The 24,109-nt window shown below is 43.3% G+C and overlaps 1 protein-coding gene across 1 annotated transcript in view; it reads right to left on the minus strand.

Moving 5' to 3' along the window:
- Nucleotides 1-24,109, minus strand: part of LOC124544640 (vanin-like protein 3) — a 151,502-nt gene that overhangs the window by 34,979 nt on the left and 92,414 nt on the right. Inside the window, exons 2-4 of the mRNA XM_047123251.1 lie at nt 22,210-22,306; nt 14,215-14,385; nt 8,942-9,079 (exon numbers count right to left, since the gene is read on the minus strand). Coding sequence (XP_046979207.1) covers nt 8,942-9,079; nt 14,215-14,385; nt 22,210-22,284 — 384 coding nt within the window. The 5' untranslated portion in view covers nt 22,285-22,306. The remainder of the gene's footprint in view (nt 1-8,941; nt 9,080-14,214; nt 14,386-22,209; nt 22,307-24,109) is intronic.

Below are 24,109 nucleotides of genomic sequence, written 5' to 3' on the forward strand. Positions count from 1 at the left end.
TGGAAAACCGCCTAAAAACCACATCCGGACCGATTCGATCCGGGACCGGCGGGCCTACCGAAGTCCAGGAAGCAGCGCGTTAGTGCTCTCGGTTACCATGGCGGGTTTGGACTAGTAAGTATTATTTATGAATAATTCGAATAATAGCTATTGTGTTGGAAAGACTGGCTACCAATCATTTTACGAAGGGAATAATCGGGACTGACGCGGAGCTCGGCTGTCGACACAGCACGTGCAGTCATTGGTCTGACTGGAAGGTGTAGGATGGGCATGGCGTGTCCAGATCGTGTGTGTCCGGGCATGAGTCGTCCCATTTCTATGATTGTGCAGGCACTGTGCTTTTAACTTGCTACACCGTTAAGGGTGAGCGTTTAGTACTTTTTTCCGGAAACACCATCACTTTCAGAGTCTACTGACGTGTTCGACAACATGTTGATGAGCAGTCCTACGGCTTGTAACAGCATAGCGATAAATATAAATTCAGCAGATCCCTCGGCAGTTCAGTGATGGATAAATTGGTATACCATGCTGAACAACGTCCTCGGTACGCAGTGCTGAAACGATAACCCTAATGTGCACCACCATGTGATGTCCTTAGGTCAGTTGGGTTTAATTAGTTCTAAGTTCTAGGCGACTGATGATCTCAGAAGTTAAGTCGCATAGTGCTCAGAGCGATTTGCACCACCGTTTTCCGCATGTCGCAGCTCACAGATATTAATGTAGGTGTTGGGAAACTCCAGTCGGAAGCTCTAAGCGTGGGAAAGAGCTCGCCTCATCTGATAGACAGCAGTACACGTTGGTACATGAGAGGACTACAGCACTTCGAAACCGAAGCTCACTGGCAAATTAATAGTCATCTAGTGTTTACTTTGGAGCGCTGTAGGTGGTGTAGGAGTGGTTCCAGGCTGTCATGTGACCCTCCCCCGATGATGGATGTCATGCCAGTGAAGTGTTGAGTATGTGTCAGTGGGGTGTATGGAGTAAGGGAAGTAAGATGGATCGACGTGATGACGTCACAGAATGTCAGAAAGGAGTCGTCGTGTTTGTACTTGCGCAGTGAGGAAGTTGTCGGATTTGTTGACATATATATGCGGATTGTCCACCTGGTTGTAAGGAGCTCTCAACCCACAGGGGCCGAAGACGATTGTCACTCCATATCAGTGACAACAATGACCGGGAGAGTGGTGAGATGACCACACGCCCCGCCATATCGCATCCAATGACGTCACTGGCAGAGGGTGACACGGCAGTCGGTCGTCTCCGATTGACCCGTCTAGAAACAGAACGAGGAACTTTGCCTCTGGTTTACTGCAGTAGAACTAAGCTTCTTATCAAAATCTCTTTCATATCAGCTTTCAAAATACTATACTACGAGTTATTACGCAGCAACGCCAGTACGGTAACTAAATAGAAAGCAGCAGGAAGTGGAGAATTTTGTGCGTGGCGCACTGCCGGTAACGTCACAGCAGCCTCCGCGGCAGACTGTGGCTAATAGCACTCCCCTCTCGTAGGCGAGTTTCCTAAACACTTTATGGACTACGAGCGTCACACTAACACTATTTCCGGTCCTACTCCGCCAGTCTGAAGTCAATTACGCCCGCTATTCTTGGCTTATAAAGAGGTTGCCTGGAACGAAAATACGCAGGCAGTCATCCTGCGGCTTCCGTCAGTTTCACGGCACAAAACCAGATCATAAAGCTTCAGTCAGAAGAAATTCAGCTCTAGGACACAAACGAGAAAAATTTTACGGACGTGTCCGCTAAATTAAATTGGTAATGTATGTACACTATTTGATCAAAAGTATCCGGGCATAGATATGTAATGCGGAACTGACCACTAGATGTCAATGAGAGGCGGACCCACCAATGTAAAAGGAGGATGGTAATGTTACGTTGCCACTAGAGAGTAACAGCAGAAGAGGTCGGTCAGAAGAGCTCGTTAACTTCGAACATGGGTTCCTCAATTGATGCTACCTGAGTAACAAATCCACCAGGGAAACTTCAACCCTTGTAAAGTACTCCAGGTCGACTGGTGGCGATGTGATTGCGAAGTGCAATCGCCAAAGAACAATCAAAGCTAAACGGAGACCAGGTACGCTTTATGTACCGACTGACACAAACCGTCGAGTATCTCGGAAGTGGTTGTAAAAAAAACTTGAACTCAGTTGAAGGACTCACTCCTGAATATTAGACTCCCGCCAGCAGTCCAGCTGACACAGTGACTGCTCAATGGTCGAGCAGCTTCACACATTTCTGTAAATGTCAAGCGACGCTTCAGGTGGTATAAAGACAGATGTCACTGGACTGGAAACGAATGATTTGGGGTGATTAATCTCCCTTTACTATGTGGCAATCCGATGGAAAGGTTTTAGTTTGGCGGATGCCCGGGGAACATACCTGCCATATGTGTAGCGCCAGCAGTGAGGTAAGGGGGAGATGGTGCTACGGTATGGAAGTGCACTTCGTGATTAGCGTGTAGTCGTCTTCTTGGGCTTAAGAAAATGCAAACGCTAAATGTTGAAGGATATGAACACGGCTAAAGGTGGAAGGATGTGAACACATTTTGCAGTGTTGTAAACTGTGTACAGTAGAGGAACAGTTCGGAGACGGTTAACTGTATCACTTGAATAAAGATAGCAATACCAGCGGCTGTATTTGAATCCAATGTCGTCTATTCTTTTTGACGCTTGCTACCAGTTTCGACCAAATGGCGTCATCTTCAGGCCTCAAGTATAACCTGCCATCCGCAACGGTTTTCACGTGCAATGAACAGAATGGTCAGACCGTGCTGAGCTTGTTATTGCCAGGGAAGGTACGGAATCCAATTAATTTTGTCCTGTCCTGTCCAATTAATTTTGTCCTGTCCTGTCCACATGAAAACGGTTATGGATGGCAGTTTATACTTGCAGCCTGAAGATGACACCATTTGGTGTCGAAATTGGTAGCAGATGTTAAAAAGCATAAACGACGTTTGATTCAAATACAGCCCCTAGTTTTGTTAACATTATTCAAGTACTTCGTGTCCGGCTGCAGTCCCACTTTTCTTGATGGGCTACCGGAGATATACCTATACCAGTCTGACAAGGTATCCTTTTGTACGACAGTATTTGTGAGGCAAAGGTTCGTGGACAATAACGTTCCTGACATGGATTAGTCTGCCCAGAGTGACGATCTGAACCCAATGGAAGACCTTTGGGATGGGTTAGGACGTGGACCCCAGCGCCCAACTTGACTACCTTCTCTGGTTTAGGTTCTTGAGGAAGAATGTGCTGCTACACCTCTCCATACATTCTGACACCTCGTTGTAAGTGTCCTCAGGAGAACTTAAGCCACCACAAAGGCGAAATGCGGACACACTCCTTATTAATGTCCACTGAACTTTTGAACAGGTAGCGTATATCTAAGGGTATTCATAAGTGCAGCCTTAACTGAAGCTGGGAGGATGGCTTGCGAGTCACAAACACCCTTATGCGATGAGTGCCAAATAATTGACTCCCAGTGCCACAGATCTGTACATGAGACACAAATCGAAACATAGAAATGTACCAGAAAAAATGTGGCGGATACTATTGGCATGAACCCTTCGTTACAACAGACATCACCGAATCAGGGCGTCACTGGTTCCTCGCACCAAGAACCAAAAGGGCCACTTCGTTACTTGTAGAGACTGTGCACTACACAATACATAGCACATAGACCTAGACTACCTTGCAAATTTCAAGCACAGAATATTTCAGACTAAAACAAAATCCCAAGTACAGAAAATGAATACAGGACTGCATCGATACAACAGGCAGACCTTCAAAGTTTTCCGGACTTCTACCAGGTGATCGGAGAACGGGAGAGATAAAGAGAAACAAGAGCTGCATTGTACCCACCGAATCGCCATGAATCATCAAAGGACTGTATTTAAAGAGGATTTTATCTTTTTTAGCAGGTCAAAAAATCACCTCGTCTTCTGGTAAAGATCTTTGCTTTGCGAAACTAGAAAAAAAATGTGAGGCTTATTTTTGTTAAGTTTTTAAAAAGTGTATTTTGGTTTATTTGGGTTGGAATGGGTTTTAGTTTTGTTCTCAAAGAATAATGCAGTTCCCAAAATTTTAATTTCGGGAAAGACTTTGTGGGTGCAATGTTTTTACTTCTGTACAAGTTAGATTTGGATAATAATCTAGGGATTCAAGAAGATTTCGAGAAAAGTTCTAGCACTTCTAGCAGAATTTAATTTTCAAGTTAAATTTTATTCGATTAGAAAAAGATGTTTCGTAGGAGATTCATGTTATTAAATGGTAGGGACGCTAAACTGGAGAAGGTCAAATTGAAAGAAAATAAATGGATTATTCGGTAAGAGTGTGTGCAAGAATCGGTTCCTGTTGTCGAACACAGCTTTAACGCGTCAGGAAATTTCGAAACTGTCCTCAATTCGCTGCCAAGTCAAAAATTCAGTCTTGAATATAAAATGAGTTCAGCAAATTTTGTGGGAGGTCTCCCATTGGCTGTAACACATGTACAGCGTGGGCAAAATACACTAAAAAGAAGGAAGATGCACCAAGAAAGAATTATCAAAGTGAGATGGAAATCGATGGCTGTGATGACATATCCAGACAAACAAATGATTGCAGTTTCAGAAAACTGGATGATTCATTCAAGAGAAAGGTCTTCACAAGTTGAGCAAGTCAGTAACGTGTTGTCAACCTCTGGCCTGTATGCAAACAATTATTCAGTTTGGCATTGTCGAATGTCCCCCAGAAGGATATCGTGCCAAAGTCTGTCCAACTGGTAAGTTAGATAGTCAAGATACAGAGCTGATTGGAGGGCGCTACCCATGAGGCTTCAAACGTTCTCAACTGGGAAGAGATTCGGCGACGTTGCTGGCCAAGCAAGGGTTTGGCAGTCAGAAAGACAAGCAGCAGAAATTCTCATCCTGGTTGCGGAGGATGTAAGTTGGAATGTCTGTTTTAAGGCAAATGAATTATTTTTCGGGTCAGTTATAGTGTGCCCAGCACACCTGCTTGCTGAATGCTCCTCGACATATATTCTGTCTAATTATGTCAGTTCCTTTTAAAAAATAAATGCGGGTGACATTTTTAAAACATATTATGTGGTGCTACAGAAGAATGCTGAAGATAAGGTGGGTAGATCACGTAACTAATGAGGAGGTATTGAATAGGATTGGGGAGAAGAGAAGTTTGTGGCACAACTTGACTAGAAGAAGGGATCGGTTGGTAGGACATGTTCTGAGGCATCAAGGGATCACCAATTTAGTATTGGAGGGCAGCGTGGAGGGTAAAAATCGTCGAGGGAGACCGAGAGATGAATACACTAAACAGATTCAGAAGGATGTAGGTTGCAGTAGGTACTGGGAGATGAAGAAGCTTGCACAGGATAGAGTAGCATGGAGAGCTGCATCAAACCAGTCTCAGGACTGAAGACCACAACAACAACAACATGTTACTTCCAGGTTACATTTGAAGATAATCTATAATAAAATATTATTTTAGCGTTTTTAGCACTAACAGATTATATTCGTCTTGATTTTCGAACCGTTATAATCTGAGGAACACAATCAACATTACTCAATACAATAAAAGTACTTGTCATTGTTAACTTTCATTAGCTCCATTCGTACCACGTGGAAAGACCGTTGTTCACGAATGAAACGTCTTCCCGCAGCAAATGCATATAAACGTTTTGGACTACTACCAAAATAATTCCGTGAATACAATTAACCTGACCAAGTGACCAAGACTTTCTTACTTTGGTTTTCAATAAGTGGACATAGTAAGGTAGTCACTGTTCCAGATTTTTTTCATCGCCCTAATTACCGTTGCCGGTTGCTGGGAGCGAAGACAAGTTTATCAGTTTAAAATGAAAACAGCCTGGTATTATAAATGTATAACATTTGTATCTGGACAGGACAAAATTTCGCTACGTGAGTCTGTGCCACAGAGTACAATGTCGTAATATACCGGCTTTGAGGCGGTAGCTGTAAAGCGTAGCTCTGCAACATTTGGTGGAAGAGAAAAAAAGCATTGGAGTATGTAAATACTCAAATAGACAGTCTGTAGCGGGATCCTAACAGCGCAGGGTCCGAAAGACTACCATGTGGTTCGTGCGCAGTGTGGGTAAACCGCTTCCAGTGACACCAGGGCTAGCGTAGCTCTCAGTGTCCATATACACTATCTAATCAAAGGTATCCAGGCAGCTCTGTGTAATGCTGAACTGACTGCTAAATATCACGTAATGCGGACCCGCCAGTATATAAAAGGAGGCGGGGAGCGTGGCAGTGTCACTGACGCAAACGTGCCATCCATCACCACTGTCATTCGGAACAGAACGCAATCATTTTAAGACAAAACAGAAAACTAACCACTCTGCCTCATTTCATCACTAGATTAATTACGAAAACCCAAGGAACATAACCTCTCGTCACTTCAGAGCACAAAAAACCACACCAAATCTCACACTAAACATAGAACAATAACACATTTGCAAGGACACTTACACATGTTAGTAAACCCTTTCACTTCGCATCCCCTACCGTAGACAGAAGGCATTAGTAAAAATCCACCGCACCTTCAGTAAAACAATAAACTGGTAGCCAAGATTGCAGGAACTCTTTTTATTCCATGATTACCGGTTTTGACGAAACTAAAGCCGCTAACATCCGATCTTAGGACACATACAAGTTACAACATCAAGGCAAACAATGGTGATGTAAATAGTTGCCTGTAACACGCAGGCCTTACAAAATTGTCGTAAGTAGCACATAGGCGTCCAAGAGAGATGAGATTATAAATGTTAAGCGTCTCCATCACATAAAGCGCAAGCTAGGTACTGTCCTAAGATCCGATGATGGCGACTTTAGTTTCGCCATAACCGGTAATCATGGAATAAAAATAATTCCTGCGATCTTGGCTACCAGTTTATTGTTTTACAAGCACCTAGATCGCTCCCACGTGGGCACAATGTGCCCCCTACAAAGTACCTTTAGTAAAAATGGGCTTCAACACGCACTCATGCAAGCAGCTGAGCAGTGGCAGTAGAGAAGCAGTAACTGTACAGTGGTTCGGTTAGAAGAACTCAATGACTTACAAAGTAGACTAGTTATTGGATGTCATGTATATAAAGAATCCATCCGGGACATTTCAACCATTCTATAACAGCCCACGTCTACAACTGTTGCTGATGTGATATGGAAAAGCAGCATCTGTGAGCAATGGTTTGTGGACAACAAAATTCCTGAAATGGACTGGCAGAGTCCTAACAAGTACCGAATGCAACAGCTTTGGGATGAGTCAGAATGTCAACTTCGCTTCCAACCCCAGCGCTGAACTTCATTACATTCTTTGGTCATGCCTCCACTGATATTCATATACTTCTTTGAAAGTGACCACAGGAAAGTTCAAGCCAGTTGAAGGCACCATAAAGATGACGTGTGGACACAGTCTACACTACTGGCCATTAAAATTGCTACACCAAGAAGAAATGCAGATGATAAACGGGTATTCACTGGACTAAGATATTATACTAGAACTGACATGTGACTACTTTTTCGCGCAATTTGGGTGCATAGATCCTGAGAAATCAGTCCCAGAACAACCACCTCTGGCTGTGATAACGGTCTTGATACGCCTAGGCATTGAGTCAAACAGAGCTTGGATGGCGTGTACAGGTACAGGTGCCCATGCAACTTCAACACGATACCACAGTTCATCAAGAGGTGACTGGTGTATTGTGACGAGCCAGTTGTTCGGACACCATTGACCAGACGTTTTCAATTGGTGAGAGATCTGGAGAATGTGCTGGCCAGGGCTTCTGTATCCAGAAAGGCCCGTACAAGACCTGCAACAGGCGGTCGTGCAATATCCTGCTGAAATGTGGGGTTTCACAGGAATCGAATGAAGGGTAGAGCCACGGGTCGTAACACATCTGAAATGTAACGTCCACTGTTCAATGTGCCTTCAATGCGAACAAGAGGTGACCGAGACGTGTAACCAATGGCACCCCATACCATCAAGCCGGGTGATACGCCAGGATGGCGATGGCGAATACACGCTTCCAATGTGCGTTCACCGCGATGTCGCCAAACACGGATGCGACCATCATGATGCTGTAAACAAAACCTGGATTCATCCGAAAAAATGACGTTTTGCCATACGTGCATCCAGGTTCGTCGTTGAGTGCACCATCGCAGGCGCTCCTGTCTGTGTTGCAGCGTCAAGGGTAACCGCAGCCACGGTTTTCGAGCTGATAGTCCATGCTGCTGCAAACATCGTCGAACTGTTCGTGCAGATGGTTGTTGTCTTGCAACCGTCCCCATCCGTTGAATCAGGAATCGAGACGTTGCTGCACGATCCGTTACAGCCATGCGGATAAGATGCCTGTCATCTCGACTACTAGTGATACGAGGCCGTTGGGATCCAGCGCGGCGTTCCGCATTGCCCTCCTGAACCACCGCTTCCATATTCTGCTAACAGTCATTGGATCTCTACCAACGCGAGCAGCAATGTCGCGATACGATAAACCGCAATCGCGATGGGCTACAATCCGACCTTTATGAAAGTCGGAAACGTGATGGTACGCATTTCTCCTCCTTACACGAGGCACCACAACAACGTTTCACCAGGCAACGCCGGTCAACCGCTGTTTGTGTATGAGAAATCGGTTGTAAACTTTCCTCACGTCAGCACGTTGTAGGTGTCGCCACCGGCGCCAACCTTGTGTGAATCCTGTGAAAAGCTAATCGTTTGCATATTACAGCATCTTCTTCCTGTCGGTTAAATTTCACGTCTGTAGCACTTCATCTTCGTGGTGTAGCATTTTTAATGGCCAGTAGTGTATATTAATGTCCGCTAATACGTGTCCGATAATTTTGATCAGATATATACGTCTGAGGATAACATTTACTTGGACTCTGTTGCAAACAAAAAGCGAGGCTTTACCTGGGCAGCGGTGTCATCATCGCACGGGTTGTTCTGCAGCTCTGGGATTGGCGTCAGCACCTTGCGCAGCTGCTCGCGTGTCGGCGGCAGGTTCATCGAAGTCAGCCCGCACTCGGGGAACACGATGATGTCGGCGCTCTGGAACCACAACACCAAGCTATATCCGTGTAGCACGTAGTCTGGCCAGTTGATAACTGCTACTTTTGAAATATGCTACTGGGCAACACGAATGAGTTTTTGAGATATGTACGCAAAGTTGCCGAAGTGTCCTCATCGTTGAACTGTTATTTTTGTATATTATCCTTATCTGCTTACCAGTTTGTTGAAAAGTAACAGCATATACGGATCCTGCATCCTCAGAGAACTCAATCTACGAGTATTAATAAGAAACGCGACACAACACGTCAGAATAACTGTCGTGAAGTTTCATTTCTGACTTCGTTTTCTAAAATAGTCAGGAAAGTAATGCAATGATTATTAGTGCCCCACTTAATTAGAAAATAAGTTACGTGTTTTATTGCTATTTCGGTTCCACTCGCATTTAACACTCACTCACTAAATATTACTAACCTTAAATAGCAAACTATCGCCAGTTAGCATTTTTTACGATCCATCAAAGGCGTTTGATTGAACATAGAATAATACTCTTCTTTGAAAAGCTTAAATTCAATGGAATCAATGGTATTACAAAAAACTGATTTGAATCGAACCAGAAAAAAAGCAATGTAAGTAGCGGTACAGAATAATTCGAACGAGGCTGGAAGAAAAGAAAATTTTGTTAATGGGAAGGAATCACGAATGGAGCTCCACATCGTTCAGATTTGGTTCTCTCGTACTATGAGGGTGAGTCAAATGTAAACCTTAAATATTTTCTAAAATATTATTTATTGTGCAGAAGTGGTACAAAGCTGTATCATTTTTCAACATGATCTCCCCCACGCTCAGTAGAAGTCCTCCAGCGCTTACAAACTGCATAAATTCCTTTAGAAAAAAATTCTTTTGGTAGTCCGCGCAACCACTCATGCACCGCGTGGCGTACCTCTTCATCAGAACGGAACTTCTTTCCTCCCATTGCGTCATTGAGTGTCACTCGGCGGTTTTCCTTCACTATGGCTTCAACTGCTGCAACGCTCTGTGGAGTCACAACTCGTTGTGCCTGACCTAGACGAGGAGCATCTTCCACTGAAGTGACACCATTTGCGAACTTCCTACTCCATCCGTAGACTTGCTGCTCTGACAAACATGCATCACCGTACTGAACCTTTATTCGTCGACGAATTTCAACAGGTTTCACTGCGCAAAAGCCCAATAACAAAACGCTGTTCTTCCCTCGTGCAAGTCGCAAGTGGGGCGGCCATATTTATACTGATACTGCGATGGTATGTGTGCATCGGCACTATGCTGCCACCTACAGGCCATTCTGCACACTGTTTGTAGCACTCTTACCAACTTACAGGATAACAGCGCAAAATTTCGATTTGTTATTACAAATCTAAGATTTTCATTTCACTCACCCTCGCACTTATACGTAATGGTTACCTTCCACTTAACACACACTAAGCGGGGTTACTAATTTATGCAGGTAAAGCAAATATTATAGTTATGGCAATTGTAGAAATAACAACAGAATAAATTTTTAACAATTTTCAAAAAATTGTAAGTGGTTCTCTATGAATGGGCTCTCCCTTAATTTCAGAAAAACACTGTGAACTCAGTTTTGTACAACAAACAAAAAACACTAATGTACTACATGGGACGTCAACTGGCACCACACCAGAAAATGTTCAGGCAGTGAAGGATCTCTTTCTGTAAGACTGCCGACATACCATCCACGACCTCAGCACCATCTTGCGCATATGTTGTGGTACATGTGAATGTATTCTGCAGGAAGAACTGAACATGAGAAGGGTTGCGGCGAAGTTTATTCTGCGACTGCTTCAAGATGGTCAGAAGCAACATCATTTGGACTTCTGTACGAATCTTAAACAACTGCTTCGAGACGATCCAAACTCTCTTTCAGAAGTTTTAACCGGTGATGCATGTCGTGTTTACGGCTATGACCCTGAAACTACCAGCAATCGTCACATCGGAGGAGTTCTTCTTTACTTCAACCAAAGAAAGCTCAACAAAACGAGAGTAATATTCATTCATTCATTTCCGTGTCCCGTCAGCATTTCCAAAAATAGCAGCTGCGATAGCTTTGTCATTTCCTTCGTAAACATCTGGTATTGTGCACGGGTTGTCCAGGAGGGGGCTTGGATCTTCTTCAGTCCCGCAGTCGCAAAAGGTGTCAGCGCTCGCTGGAAGGATTCCCCATTTCTTCCGGTTGGTCTTGCATTGGGGGAGGCCCACTCTTTGGGGGTTTAGGGACCTCCATACAGGCTACTGTAGGTTTGCGCCAGGAGCTAGTTCTTCTTTTGGTGAGACGTCTACGGGCAGAGAGCTCTTCCATGTTGCAAGACGAATTGCCTCTGGTGCTGCCTCCAGTGGTGCAGTCCTAGCAAGGAAACTCTTGCGGGATTTAAGGCGGGATCTTGCTGCCTGATGACCATACAGAGGGTGTCGGCGGTCATTCTCCTGCTTTGTTCTCTCATTGTCTGCAACAGTGGCCCTCCGGATAGAGTAATATTAAATCACTGTTTCTTTTCCTTAGTGTCTGTTTTAACTTGAGACAACTATTTATCTCGAAAAAGACACATATTTTTGGAAAAAAACGTTCTACGTGCAAAGTTAATTTTAGTGCAGGAGACATCTGTCTGTGTTACAAATGGCCACCTCCTAACCATCTCTCCTGCGTGGGCAGGGTCAGCATTGTATTTTCAAACGGGATCAGCCCGTTTTTATTGAATATTCAGATTCTGTGCCAAAGATACGTACGGTCCACTCAACCCATCCTTTTCCATTCGTCGAAGATGGTCCTGTAATCGCCAAATATCAAGGGTCCCGTTTTTTGCAATTGAGAACTGACGGATATGATTTTACAACTCATTTACGATGTACATGTACAGCTTTGTGTTCTAACGGTTGATACAAATGTTCAGACGTTCCTTGAGTATTACAAATGTGATTGTACAGTACAAGTAATTTGGCCAGCCACTATTTCTGGCCATATGTTACTTGTATGGTAAAGCAGTTTTCTGCTGCCTGCGGGATTGATTGTAGTAAGTCCCCAAACCATCGGAATGCTTGATTTTGGTGGCCGCTCTCACATCCGTCTGCAGGAGTGACTGATTTCGGTGAGTATTTCTATCCAACTGGCGTAACTCTCGCGTTGGCCACTACGCGCTACCTGCGGAATATAAACCACAATCATTCTAATAAGGTAAAATCCCCATAAAGTGATAGTGATAGGCGAACCGCCATGGATACTCCCCGAAATCAAGTATCCCGATGCTGAGAAGCAAAGAGACTCGCCGAAATCAAGGATCCCAATGGTGAGAGGCAAGAGGAATCACGGATATGAAGCATCCCGATGGGCAGCTATTACATCCTCATCGTTGTTCCTGGATCAAACTAAAAGTAGATTCTAAACAGACATCGAAACAGCTAACCATAGCCGGCCGCGGTGGTCTCGCGGTTCTAGGCGCGCAGTCCGGAACCGTGCGACTGCTACGGTCGCAGGTTCGAATCCTGCCTCGGGCTTGGATGTGTGTGATGTCCTTAGGTTAGTTAGGTTTAAGTAGTTCTAAGTTCTAGGGGACTGATGACCACAGCTGTTAAGTCCCATAGTGCTCAGAGCCATTTGAACCATTTGCCAAGCTAACCATATTTTACTGTACAATCAAATTCGCTACACTAAACTTCGAACGTAGACAGCACAGCCAAAGGTTTACATTTACATCGTAAGTGAAATGTAGAATCAGATGCGTCGGTTCTTAATTGCAAAAACAAACACACATGACATTTGCAGAATGAGATTTTCACTCTGCAGCGGAGTCGATATGAAACTTCATGGCAGATTAAAACTGTGTGCCGGACCGATACTCGAACTCGGGACCTTTGCCTTTCGCGGGCAACTGCTCTACCAACTGAGCTACCCAAGCACGAGTCACGCCCCGTCCTCACAGCTTTACTCCTGCCAGCACCTCGTCTCCTACCTTCCAATCTTAACAGAAGCTCTCCTGCGAACCTTGCAGAACTAACACTCCTGAAAGAAAGGAAGTTTCACACTTGACATTTATCAATTATAGTGCCGCCTACCACAAAGGGAAAAGAATGGTGTGAGTAAACTGCGGGTATTTTGGTTGGTGTAGAGTCAGACTATGCAAGAAAAATGGAGGTGTGGAGAGGGTTCCCATTTGCAAATACAAAGTTGACCCCACCCACACAGGAAGGGTGGTCAGGAGATGGCTAGTATATTGACGGGAGTGTTCGTAAATAGTTCACCCTCCTTGTCAGACAGTAAATAAAGACTTTTGTCGCGATGTTCTAAGACGATTGAGGGAGGATGTAATGGGAAAACGTCCACGAACATCTGAGGACTCCTCCACGACAATGCAGACACGATGTCCTCTTTACTAATGTTAACTTTTCATGTAGAACATTTTTTTCTGAAGATGCGTCATTTTAGAGATATTTTGCTGTCTCAAGTTAAAACACACATCCTGTATATTAACGGTGCTGCTCGTAAAGAGTTCACCCTCATGATCAGACAGTAAATAAAGAGTTCTACCGTGATTTTCTTAGACGCGTGAAGGAAGGCGTGAAGAGAAAACGTCCATGAACGACTGGGTACTCCGCAACGGCGATGCACAGTCGAATACAGCCTATTCAGGATTTTTCTTACTAAGAACAAGGTGACAGTTGTTTCCCGTCTGTTGTACCCAGTAGATTTAGTTATCGTGTGATGGCTTCTTCTCCCAATGAAGGAGTGAAGGTTCGGTACAGTGGAGGAGATTCGAGTGGAATCGGAAGGGGCACCAAACATCTAAACAGGGTGAGAAAAACGTCAAGACCGTTGTGTTCACCCTCCAAGAAGGTGACCGTACAGAAAAACTCGGGATATGACGTAATAATTTTAATTAATTCATTTTGAGAATTTTTGATAACCATCTCGTACAGTAGATTCCGCACGCAGGTTCTTGCTTTCTCCGTCCTGGTCTAGCTCTGGATGCTAGGAAGCAGGAAGGTTTGGATTCAATGAAGAGGTCGTTAAGAGGTGGAGCACTCGCTCGGGTTTGCGCGACATGGTGAAGGCAAACGTCCGCGCCTTTCCTTAGAAATTTGCCGTGAGCTACGTAGGGAAATCAGTCCAGCCACGAGCCGAGACTCACCTGGTCGCGGGCTTGACGCATGAAGCGGATGTAGCGCTCGCAGTTGGCGCCAATCACGAGCTGAGGGTCTTCCTTGGTGGGGTCTCCCAGCGCGGGGTACTCCACCACCGCGGCCACGTACTGCATGCGGCGGTCACCTCCCTGCGACTCATCGTCGCCCGCTGGGTACGCCTGCAGCAGCGAGAACACTCGTTGTTACCTTCCAGAACAGCAGACAGCGTGCACACAGCAAACTTCCCTTCTCGGGCCTGTGTGAACAGCAAAGTTAATGAATATGCAACTGCTCGCTCGCCGAAAGATCTGTGCCTCAGGACTGGAAAGTTGGACAGGTCACACTACACCAAGCAAGGCGTCGTTTGGCATTTACAGGCGTGATGTGTGGCTTACGAGCAGCCGTTTGACTATGAAATCCAAGTTTTCTCATCTCCCGCCTAACTGTCATAGTACTCGCAGTAGATGCAATTTGGAATTCCTGTGTGATGGTCTGGATAGATGTCTGCCCATTACACATTACGACCCTCTTCAACTGTCGGCGGTCTCTGTCAGTCAACAACTCACGCTGTGTCCATTCACGTCTCCTCTTCACTATCACATCAGAAACAGTGGACCTAGGGATGTTTAGGAGTGTGGAAATCTCTCGTGCATACGTATGAGACAAGTGACACCCAATCGCTTGATCACGTTCGAAGTCCGTGAGTTCCGCGGAATGCTCCATCCTGCTCTTTCACGGTGTCTAATGACTAATGAGGCCGCTGATATGGAGTACCTGGCAGTAGGTGGCAGCACAATGCACCTAATATGAAAAACGTATGTTTTTGGGGTGTCCGGATAGTTTTGATCACATAGTGTATCATATAAGCTGGAAAGATTAACGACGCTCCTTGGAAGAGAAGGTAAATTTGAGTGACATACCCATAATTTTAATGAAGTGCTATAAACTCGGGATAATAACTGAGTCATTAATTTTGTTATCACTTCAGGTTGAAAACTGATAGCGTCCAAAAGAGAGGATGCAGGTAGAGGTCTGCGCGGATGCGGATATCCACGGATATCCGCGGTATTTGTTACTTGGCGGATAAAATCGCGACCGGCACGGATATCTGCATGTCATCTGCGGATAATGAGCAAGGCATGTTGAAAACTTCAAGTCTGTTGACATTCTTGGAATCTGGCAGGGCCTGGGTAGAGCGGATGTCTGTTGTCCTCAGCCCCTGGCTACGACCGACGTTGCTATACCCAAGAGACCTGCGCCTAATCCGTTTCCGCGACCGTGTCTTTTGTGTGCCCTGTGAAGTGCTCTCTGGGTGGCAAACCTGCCCAATGTCTACCAGACAGGTGCCCGTTGCAATTTTCCGCTGCCTTCAGTTAGCGCTTTGAAGTGACCGAGTGACAACGTTCATCGTAGCAAATATCAGAGTTCTTTCTTCAAATGAGCACCATATCGATGGATACAATTTCGTGTAAGGTGAAAAAACGTGATTTTACATTAGTGAAGGAAAACAAATTGAAATCGCCAATTTGGAAAATATTCGGATACGTAATTGATGGCAACTAAAAGATAAAAGATATAGTGGCTTTTTTTGCATGTAAAAAAGTATATTATTACACTGGTCACAAAAGTGGAACTTCAAATTTGCTAAAACGTTCGTGTGAGGCTGTACAAAGTAACATAATTACTTATTTAAATACCAAGAGAGACATTTTACCATTCGAAGTTGCGTGTGGATCTGGGTTTCTCGAGACGGAACAGTTTCTCATTGATGTGGGGGCTAAGTACGGTGCAGTGAGTGCTAAGGAAATGCTATCTCATCCAACCACCATATCCAGAAATTTGAAGGAAACGGCCAATCGTCTGCGTGAAACTGTCTCCGCAGAAGTGAAGAATATATTCAGAGATGTAGGTGGAGCACTAACTGTCGATTTATGGACTGATTCGTACCGCAAAATAAACTATATGGGAGTGACTGCACATTATGTAAATTATGAAAAAGTGAAACTTGAGGATCGAGTGTTGTGCACCAGATATTTTGAGAGTGAGATTAAAAAAAAAACCAGGAGAAAACATTAAACTTGAATTAATTAAGATACTACGGTCGTTCAATTTATTCAGTGCTGTGAATAACATCGTGTTCGTTACGGATAGAGGTCCCAATTTAATGGCAGCACTCTGCCAATACAAGAGGCTCTCGTGCTCAGCACACATTCTTAATACTGTGCTGGAGCACACGACTCGAGGAGTCGCGAATGATGAGAAGAGTGACGTGCAGCGACTAATAAATTCCTGTCGAGCTATCACAACTTTTTTTAAAAGATATGGTCTTCAGAATCGCCTTCAGAAGTCATTGAAAGGAGATATAGACACACGATGGAACAGTAAATTGGATATGTTTGAGTCTATTAATTCACAATGGTTTGAAGTTCTGTCAATTTTGTCACAGAAAAATCAAGATAATTTGATTGATTCTATAGACCAGAGGATCTCGGAAGATATAATAACCTTTCTGACACCATTTAAAATACCTTCTTGTGATCTCGAAGCCTCCAAAACCCCTACGCTTTATTTATGTGTGTTTTGGAAGTTAACTCTTCTCTCCTTCCTTGAAAAAAATGATGGCGACAGCACATTTCTGATAGATTTAAAGAATACAGCCAAATCTATTTTAATCAGCAAATGGGACATAACAGTAACCCATAAACTTGCAACGTTTTTGAATCCAAAATATAAAAACCTAAAATTTCTTAGCAGTGCCAAAAAAGATGAAGTTGTAATGGAAGCGAAAATTTACGTTGCGAGAAATTATATACAGTTAAAAGATAAGGAGGAAACAACATCTGGAATTCCTGCAAAAAAACAGAAGATGAATCGACGAGAGACCTTGACTTTGAGTCAGATGAAATTCTCAGATATACGAATGATAAAGTCCAATTTTCGGAAGGAATCGACCTGATAGCTTGGTGGCATGGACGTGAAAACGTCTTCCGCGTCTTTCCAAACTCGCATACTTCGCGCACTGCATTCCAGCGTCCAGCGCGCCAACTGAGAGAAGCCTCTCTACTGCGGGGCAAATAATGCATGACCGACGCACGTCTTTGAAGCCACAGACGATTGATGACATCATGTTCCTGCATAGTAATCTTCCAAAGTAAAAAGGTACTTGTACAGCTTCTCTTACTTTACTGTATTTTTTGGGCTTATCTGAATTAGTTACAATTTTTTTCATCTGATTCTTTCTTTTGCAGACTTTGAATCAGAAGCAAGCAGAAGATGAAAATACTTAATCTGCAGCCAGTGAGTTTTTGTTGTAATATTTGTAATAGAGAATGTCCTCGACATATTGTTAGTATTTTCACTATTCCCAACACGAACATTTAAGTAGCATTAGGTAAAAGAAGGAAATATTTAACAAGCAATTTGTTTTGTTGTAATTTTCATATTAAAGAGCTCAATTTTAAGTTTTTAATCTTCGCAACAAGAACATTCAACAGCTAACACGTCAGTATTATTAAACTAGGTAATGATGATCTCATAAGTGCCTACCTAAATTTTAGCGTGCACTACAGTAACATTTGCAGCCGCCGAGCATTGTCGCACTTTATGAACAGTGAAACAGCCCGGTCGGAGCGGTGGAACGGCGGGCCTTGTAATTAATTACAAGTTGGAATTCAAACTACGGCTCACGACCACCAACAAGCTGTGACTGCGATAGCCCGTGAAAGATTATTCTGATCACATTGAAAACTTACAAAATATTCAAATAATCCAAAATAATAATGTGTCTTTTAATTTACCAGCCAATTAATAAAGATAAGGGCTGAAATTCGTAACAAAATTGAACATTTTAACTGTAACTGGGTATTGCTTAACAGGGAACAGTGCCTAACATTTGAAGTTATGGGACAGTGGTTTTTATATAGACATCTTGAAATCGTTTGCAGTTCCATTATACTCCGAAAAAAATTATTTTTTAACATTGAAAGTATTAACTGCGAAATCTACTGCAAATTTTTTCTTAGTAATTTAGACAATGTTGAGGATGTTTTGAAGTGTGAAAAACTTTGTTTAGTTGAGAATGCAACAGACATTTCATTTATCGCTAGGTCTTAATTCGATAAATCAGCCAAAAGGTGAGGTTCGAGATTTCAATCGTATTTTTAGCTAAAGGTAAATGGACTCCTAATTTCTATAACCACTGATTTTGCTGTCACTCTTCGGAAGACGAGTTATTCCTTCCAGACAACGTCAATAACTGCTGGCAGTTTAACATTTTCACAGGTGCGCCAGCGTTTTGCAGTGTAGGTCTAATACTGTAAATATTTTCACCTGGAAATGACGAGGACTGAACGCGTTAGCTATAATATAATCATCAACTGACATGAATGGCATCAAAATTTGACACATCCAAGCAGTGAGTACAAAAAAACTGTCGGTAAATGTTGCAATGTGCTAGTAACAGTTTAAAATCATCGTCATTTTCAGCTGCCTTGGCACAAGAGCAGCGAAATATAATCGTTTCTATACACGTATTTTCATCATTTAACACTATTACATTGAATTTTTTTTAAACAGCGTTTCCAATCTCACGAGATCCTAGCCGCTACTGTGTATGCTCCGGAGCGCCAATGCTTTCCTGTTTGGAATGGTCTGCTTTAGAGTAGATATAGAGCATTCCCTGTGATTTAAGAAGTCAAAAGTAGTTAAGTTGTCGCAGAAATGGCACCCTAACAGTAACTATGTCATTACATACCATAATTCTAAGTACTACTGTCAGCCGGCCGAAGTGGCCGTGCGGTTAAAGGCGCTGCAGTCTGGAACCGCAAGACCGCTACGGTCGCAGGTTCGAATCCTGCCTCGGGCATGGATGTTTGTGATGTCCTTAGGTTAGTTAGGTTTAACTAGTTCTAAGTTCTAGGGGACTAATGACCTCAGCAGTTGAGTCCCATAGTGCTCAGAGCCATACTACTGTCTATTACTATTAATTACTCATTCAAAACTTAAATATATGCGGATAAGGAACTTGCGGATGCAGATCAATTGCTGCTGATGCGGATGCGGTTGCGGATTAGGATCTTGCGGATGTGGTGTGGATGCGGATTGCACTTTTCTTATCCGTGCAGACCTCTAGATGCAGGGAAGCCACCAGCTTCTGGCTTTTCGCTCCGCTGTCACCACGCCTGTCTCCTTCGCCTCCGCAATCTTTGCTGTGGCTAATGAGATCGATTTCTGTCGCAGCCTCAGTCCCATATCGATCGTAATCTCCAAGTCCTTCACCTACATTAGAATTTTTCAGCCTTTGTTTGAAGTCTACTTTTGTTACAGCAAATAACAGCAGTGAAAAACAATAACATTGTTTACTTCAGAAACAGGTTATTTCGAGCCGTTTCAACACTCAGGTTAAACTGGAGACGAAAAGAACCGCTCTAACCGAAAACCGATAGCTTCATCGACAACCACCATCGCTACTTGCCCGTAGACAACGGCTTTGTCAGTCTTGTAGTGCTGCTGAATCTGGCAAATTGTGTATGTATGTTGAGAACATCATAGGTCCTATTACGAGCCCTTGTGGCATAACTGATGTTACTTTCGTTTCTGTAGAACTACTGCCATCCAGTGTAACACATTGGTTCTACTAGTCAAATATTCACAGAGACAATCACATATTTGGAAAGATACTTCGCATGAACGTATTTTGGTCAGTAGTCGACGATGTGGGAAGCGTCGAGCTCGTTCAGAAACTCTAAAAAGGCAGAATTTACTTGTTCATCTGCATCCATTATATGCAAGGTGTCAGGTATGAAGAGGGCAAGTTGTGTTTCGCACGAGTATTTTTTCCTGATTGTTTCAGACGTGGAGAAAGAGGAATTTTGTCCATTCATCAGTAGCAGTCATACATTTAAGAACAGGGATATTAATCAATTTTGCTCAGAGCAGCAACCTGAATCATGTGCGAAATCATCAGAATGTCGTAATATGTATTTCGTTATAGTAACCGTGCAAAGAGCCCCTGCAAGAAATTTCGGTTCATTCATAAGCTATTTTTAACAGTAAAACATAGAAATAATGGTCATTGATAGCTAAAATGTAGACTAAAAAATCTCCTATAGGAAGAATTTATTGCATGTAACAAAATTGTCATTCAGTTCATTCTATTATAAACTTACCAACCAGGACAATATAGGTCTTGAAAACTGGAACTGATAATATTTGTATAAAACAGATAGTGAAGAAAATCAAGTAATAAAATCAATATTCAATGGCCTTGCAGACCATAACTTCCAGTCTCTTGTGTTAGGAATTTATACTGAGCAAAGTTAGCTGAACGTAAATAAAAATGGCAGTTAATAAGACGTTTATTGAATTTTTTGATGACGACTCAGAGACATGAACTGAACACATATTTACTCATGACGTTAGTGAAAATACAACACATTTATGAAGGAAATCCTCATTTCATATGACATTGATTTTCCCTGAAGGTGACTCAATTGAGATTAAATCGATTTGCAGGCTCAGTACCTTAAAATATTATGGTAACCGACGAAATTCTACAAAATGGTTTACGCTATAGCTATCTAACAGGAACAAAAAGGGTGTCAAGTGGGAAAAGTTCTGTATTAACCCCTTATTGCATAGCGATCTATCTATGAACCAAACCGCAAAATCACTTTGTAATTTCCGCATGAATTTTTTCCTTTTATTGAAACAGATGCATGTATTGACTTTTGGCATGGAGTACCGAACATTTTCAGTTTCTGTCCTTACTCATACACAAACGAACCTCACCGAACGGGCTAGCGCAGCGGTTAGCACAATGGACTCGCATTCGGGATGGCGACGGTCAAACCCGCCTCTGGCCATCCTGATTTAGGTTTTCCGTAATTTTCCTAAACCGTTTAAGGCAAATACCGGGGTGGTTCTTCGAAAGGGCACGGCCGCTTTCCTTCTTCTTTCCTCCCTAATTGGAACTTGTGCCGTAGAGGTTTGGGGTTCCTTGGGACCTGTGGCAGTAATCGCAGGCACCATGATAGCTGCGGGCTATGTGAACGTTAAAGCAGACCACCTTCATCCTACCTTCATACCTAGTGGCTTCCCCGATGGCAATGGCATCTACCAGCAAGATAAGTGTCCATGTCATGAGCCAATAAAAGGTTTGAGGAGCTTGATAGTGAACCCACGTTGATGTCTTGGCCACCAAATTCGCCTGAGCTGTGCCTGCTGGAACACATGTGGGACGCTATTGGAAGCCAGCTATGCGTCCAAAAACTACCCACCAGCGTGTAATTTACGGCATTTACATGATCTGAGCGCAGACATCTGGAGCCGTATGTCTCCGGAAATCTTCCAAGAGAACTTGATGAAGACATGCCACCCAGAACCGCTCCTGTATTGCATTAGGAAAGATGGATCAATATGCTATTAAGTAGGTTGTCGCGCCCGCGATCTCTCTCTCCTTCTCCCCCTCTCCCTCTCCCTCTCTCTCTCTCTCTCTCTCTCTCTCTCTCTCTCTCTCTTTCTCTCTCACCAGTGTCCTGACTGACTCATCACTCATCATCGCCTAGCCCAAACCGCTAAGGATAGAAACTTGAAACTGGGAGAGAGTTATGGTCTTATACTGTAAGCATCGCTTAACAAGGGATTTTTCGGAGTTTTACCCATAAGGCGGTGACATAGGGGATGAAAAACTTTTTGGACAAAGTGCCTATGAATGCAGTTTTGAAGTTAGAACTACGAAATTAGGTATTTGATTTCTCGGACAGAAATAAAGAAATACGTGTTTTAGAATTTTTGAAACTTGCGAACCCCTAATGGGGTGAAATAGTTGATGAAAGTTTTTTGAAAACAAGTCATCATTAAAGAGCTACAAAAGCATTTTTAAAGCTACTTGTATGAAAATTAGTGTTTGACTCTTCGGTTGGAAATAAAAAAAACACGTTTTCAGTGGTTTTGGAAATTCAATCCCTAAGGGGTAAATGCACAGTGGCAGTGCGTCTACTGACCTGTATGAGTCCGACCTCGTAGACAATGAGCACGACGGCGATGGCCCACAACACGACGTTGAGCAAGATGGCCATCTTGATGATGTGCCGGGTGATCCTGCAGACAGAAAGCTTCATCAGAAAACTCACCAGGAGAGGAGAAAATGAAAACGCGACCTTTATGACGCTCTTGATCTTTTCTCGGAGACGTTGTTGGGTACATGTCCCAATATCTCTGGCAAATGGCACAACGCCTATGAGCACTATAGCGAAAATTGCATGTTTGATGAGTTCGATTGCATAGACTAGGTTAGTTGGACATCGAGTCACTGATTTAAAGAAACTGAATCAGATTATTATATATTTACTAACTGAGTTCTGGATGTGGCTAGGTACATATTTATTCCAGTTCTATTGGTCCATCTCTTTCTTCCCCCTCTCTCTATCCATCTGGTCTGCCCTCCGCTCTGTCCATTTGGTAATCCCCCATCACTCTGTCCACGTCCTCCACCCCCACTCTCTACGTCCTCCTGCACCTCTCTGTGTCCATCTGCTACTACCTTCTCTCTCTGTCCATTTTCTCCTACCGTCTCTCAATTCGTTGAATTGTTTTGAATGATCCGTGATCATTCCAGCTTGTACACGAGGGCAACAACTACGGTTGTGTTGCATTCCAAAGGTGTATGATCACCTTCAATGGCGATGCAGTTCCACAAATTTCCTTATACGTCCGAGGGCGTCAGCAGTGTCAAAGATTGTCAAGGATGTCTTCCTGTTGCTCATTGCAATTCGAAATGTCGTTTTCAAATTCGAAATGTGTGGGAATCGACGCCCTACGAAAAGGGGTGGTTTCTTTGACATCTTTGATGCCACCCCTTGAGGCCTTTTCACGTCGTGTGAGCGATGAAGTGTCTAAAATGCTTTCCTCGGCCATCCATTAAAAACCGCCTGATTTCAACGCTGAGTGTCGCAATTATTACCTCCATCGCAGAGATGTTCGAAGAAGTGGTGAAATGTGGGTAAGAGGGGTTGTGACGACCTTCAAATCATGTGATATGTCCACGGTGGAGCTGCGCAAAATTGTGGTGAAATCTGGTGCCAATCTGACATCATTATCCCACGTTACAGTTCACGTGAACTTATGGCCTTTTTTTCGCTCGTGAGGGGGGGATAAGTAGCTGTTTGAAGCATCGCCGAGGGAGACGCTTCAGGTCGCCACTCTTTTACATCGCTACAGAGGAAACTTATAGGCACCTCTGAGCAAAATTTTGAACTTAAGTACTACAATGGAAGACAATTACGGTGTTTCGAATAAGTGAACCTCTAAATTTCTTTTGCAGTATATTTCCGCCCCCGCCTCCGCTCCCATTCTTTAAGGTACCGACCTCCCATGTTCAAAGCAGCCTCAGATATCTGATTATTTTACAAATGAGTTAACGTGTTGAATATTTTATTTTAAGCATGTAACCTGTTTATGGTTGAGAACTCATAAACCCTAATTATGTTGACTTCATTAGTTCCAGATCATTCACTGATGAAAAAGTTTGTTGAAAGTCGCTGAACGAACTCATTATCAAAAGCGGGGTCAGTATAGTCCGATTTGTTCATGCTCAGTTTCAAGAGAAGCTAGTTGTTCAGGCATCTCAGTGTTTATGACGTTATGTCTTTTGAACTATGTGTCGTACAACGCTATAATTTTGTAGGCGCTGGTATACGTAGATGCTGCGAATAGAGTTAGCAGTACAGAAGTAATAAATTAAAGCGTCATGCTTGATGCTGATGATTTATTGCACGAAGAGCGAAACTGTTGCAAGCGACACAGTTTCTCTTTTCATTATTTTGTGGAAGGGGGAATGGGAGGACTGTCAGTGAGAAAAGTTTTGAAAAGGTTTTAAAGTATGTGGAAAGTTTGTTGGAAGTC

The sequence above is a fragment of the Schistocerca americana genome, chromosome 8 (genome assembly GCF_021461395.2).
Source record: "Schistocerca americana isolate TAMUIC-IGC-003095 chromosome 8, iqSchAmer2.1, whole genome shotgun sequence".
Taxonomy (NCBI): domain Eukaryota; kingdom Metazoa; phylum Arthropoda; class Insecta; order Orthoptera; family Acrididae; genus Schistocerca; species Schistocerca americana.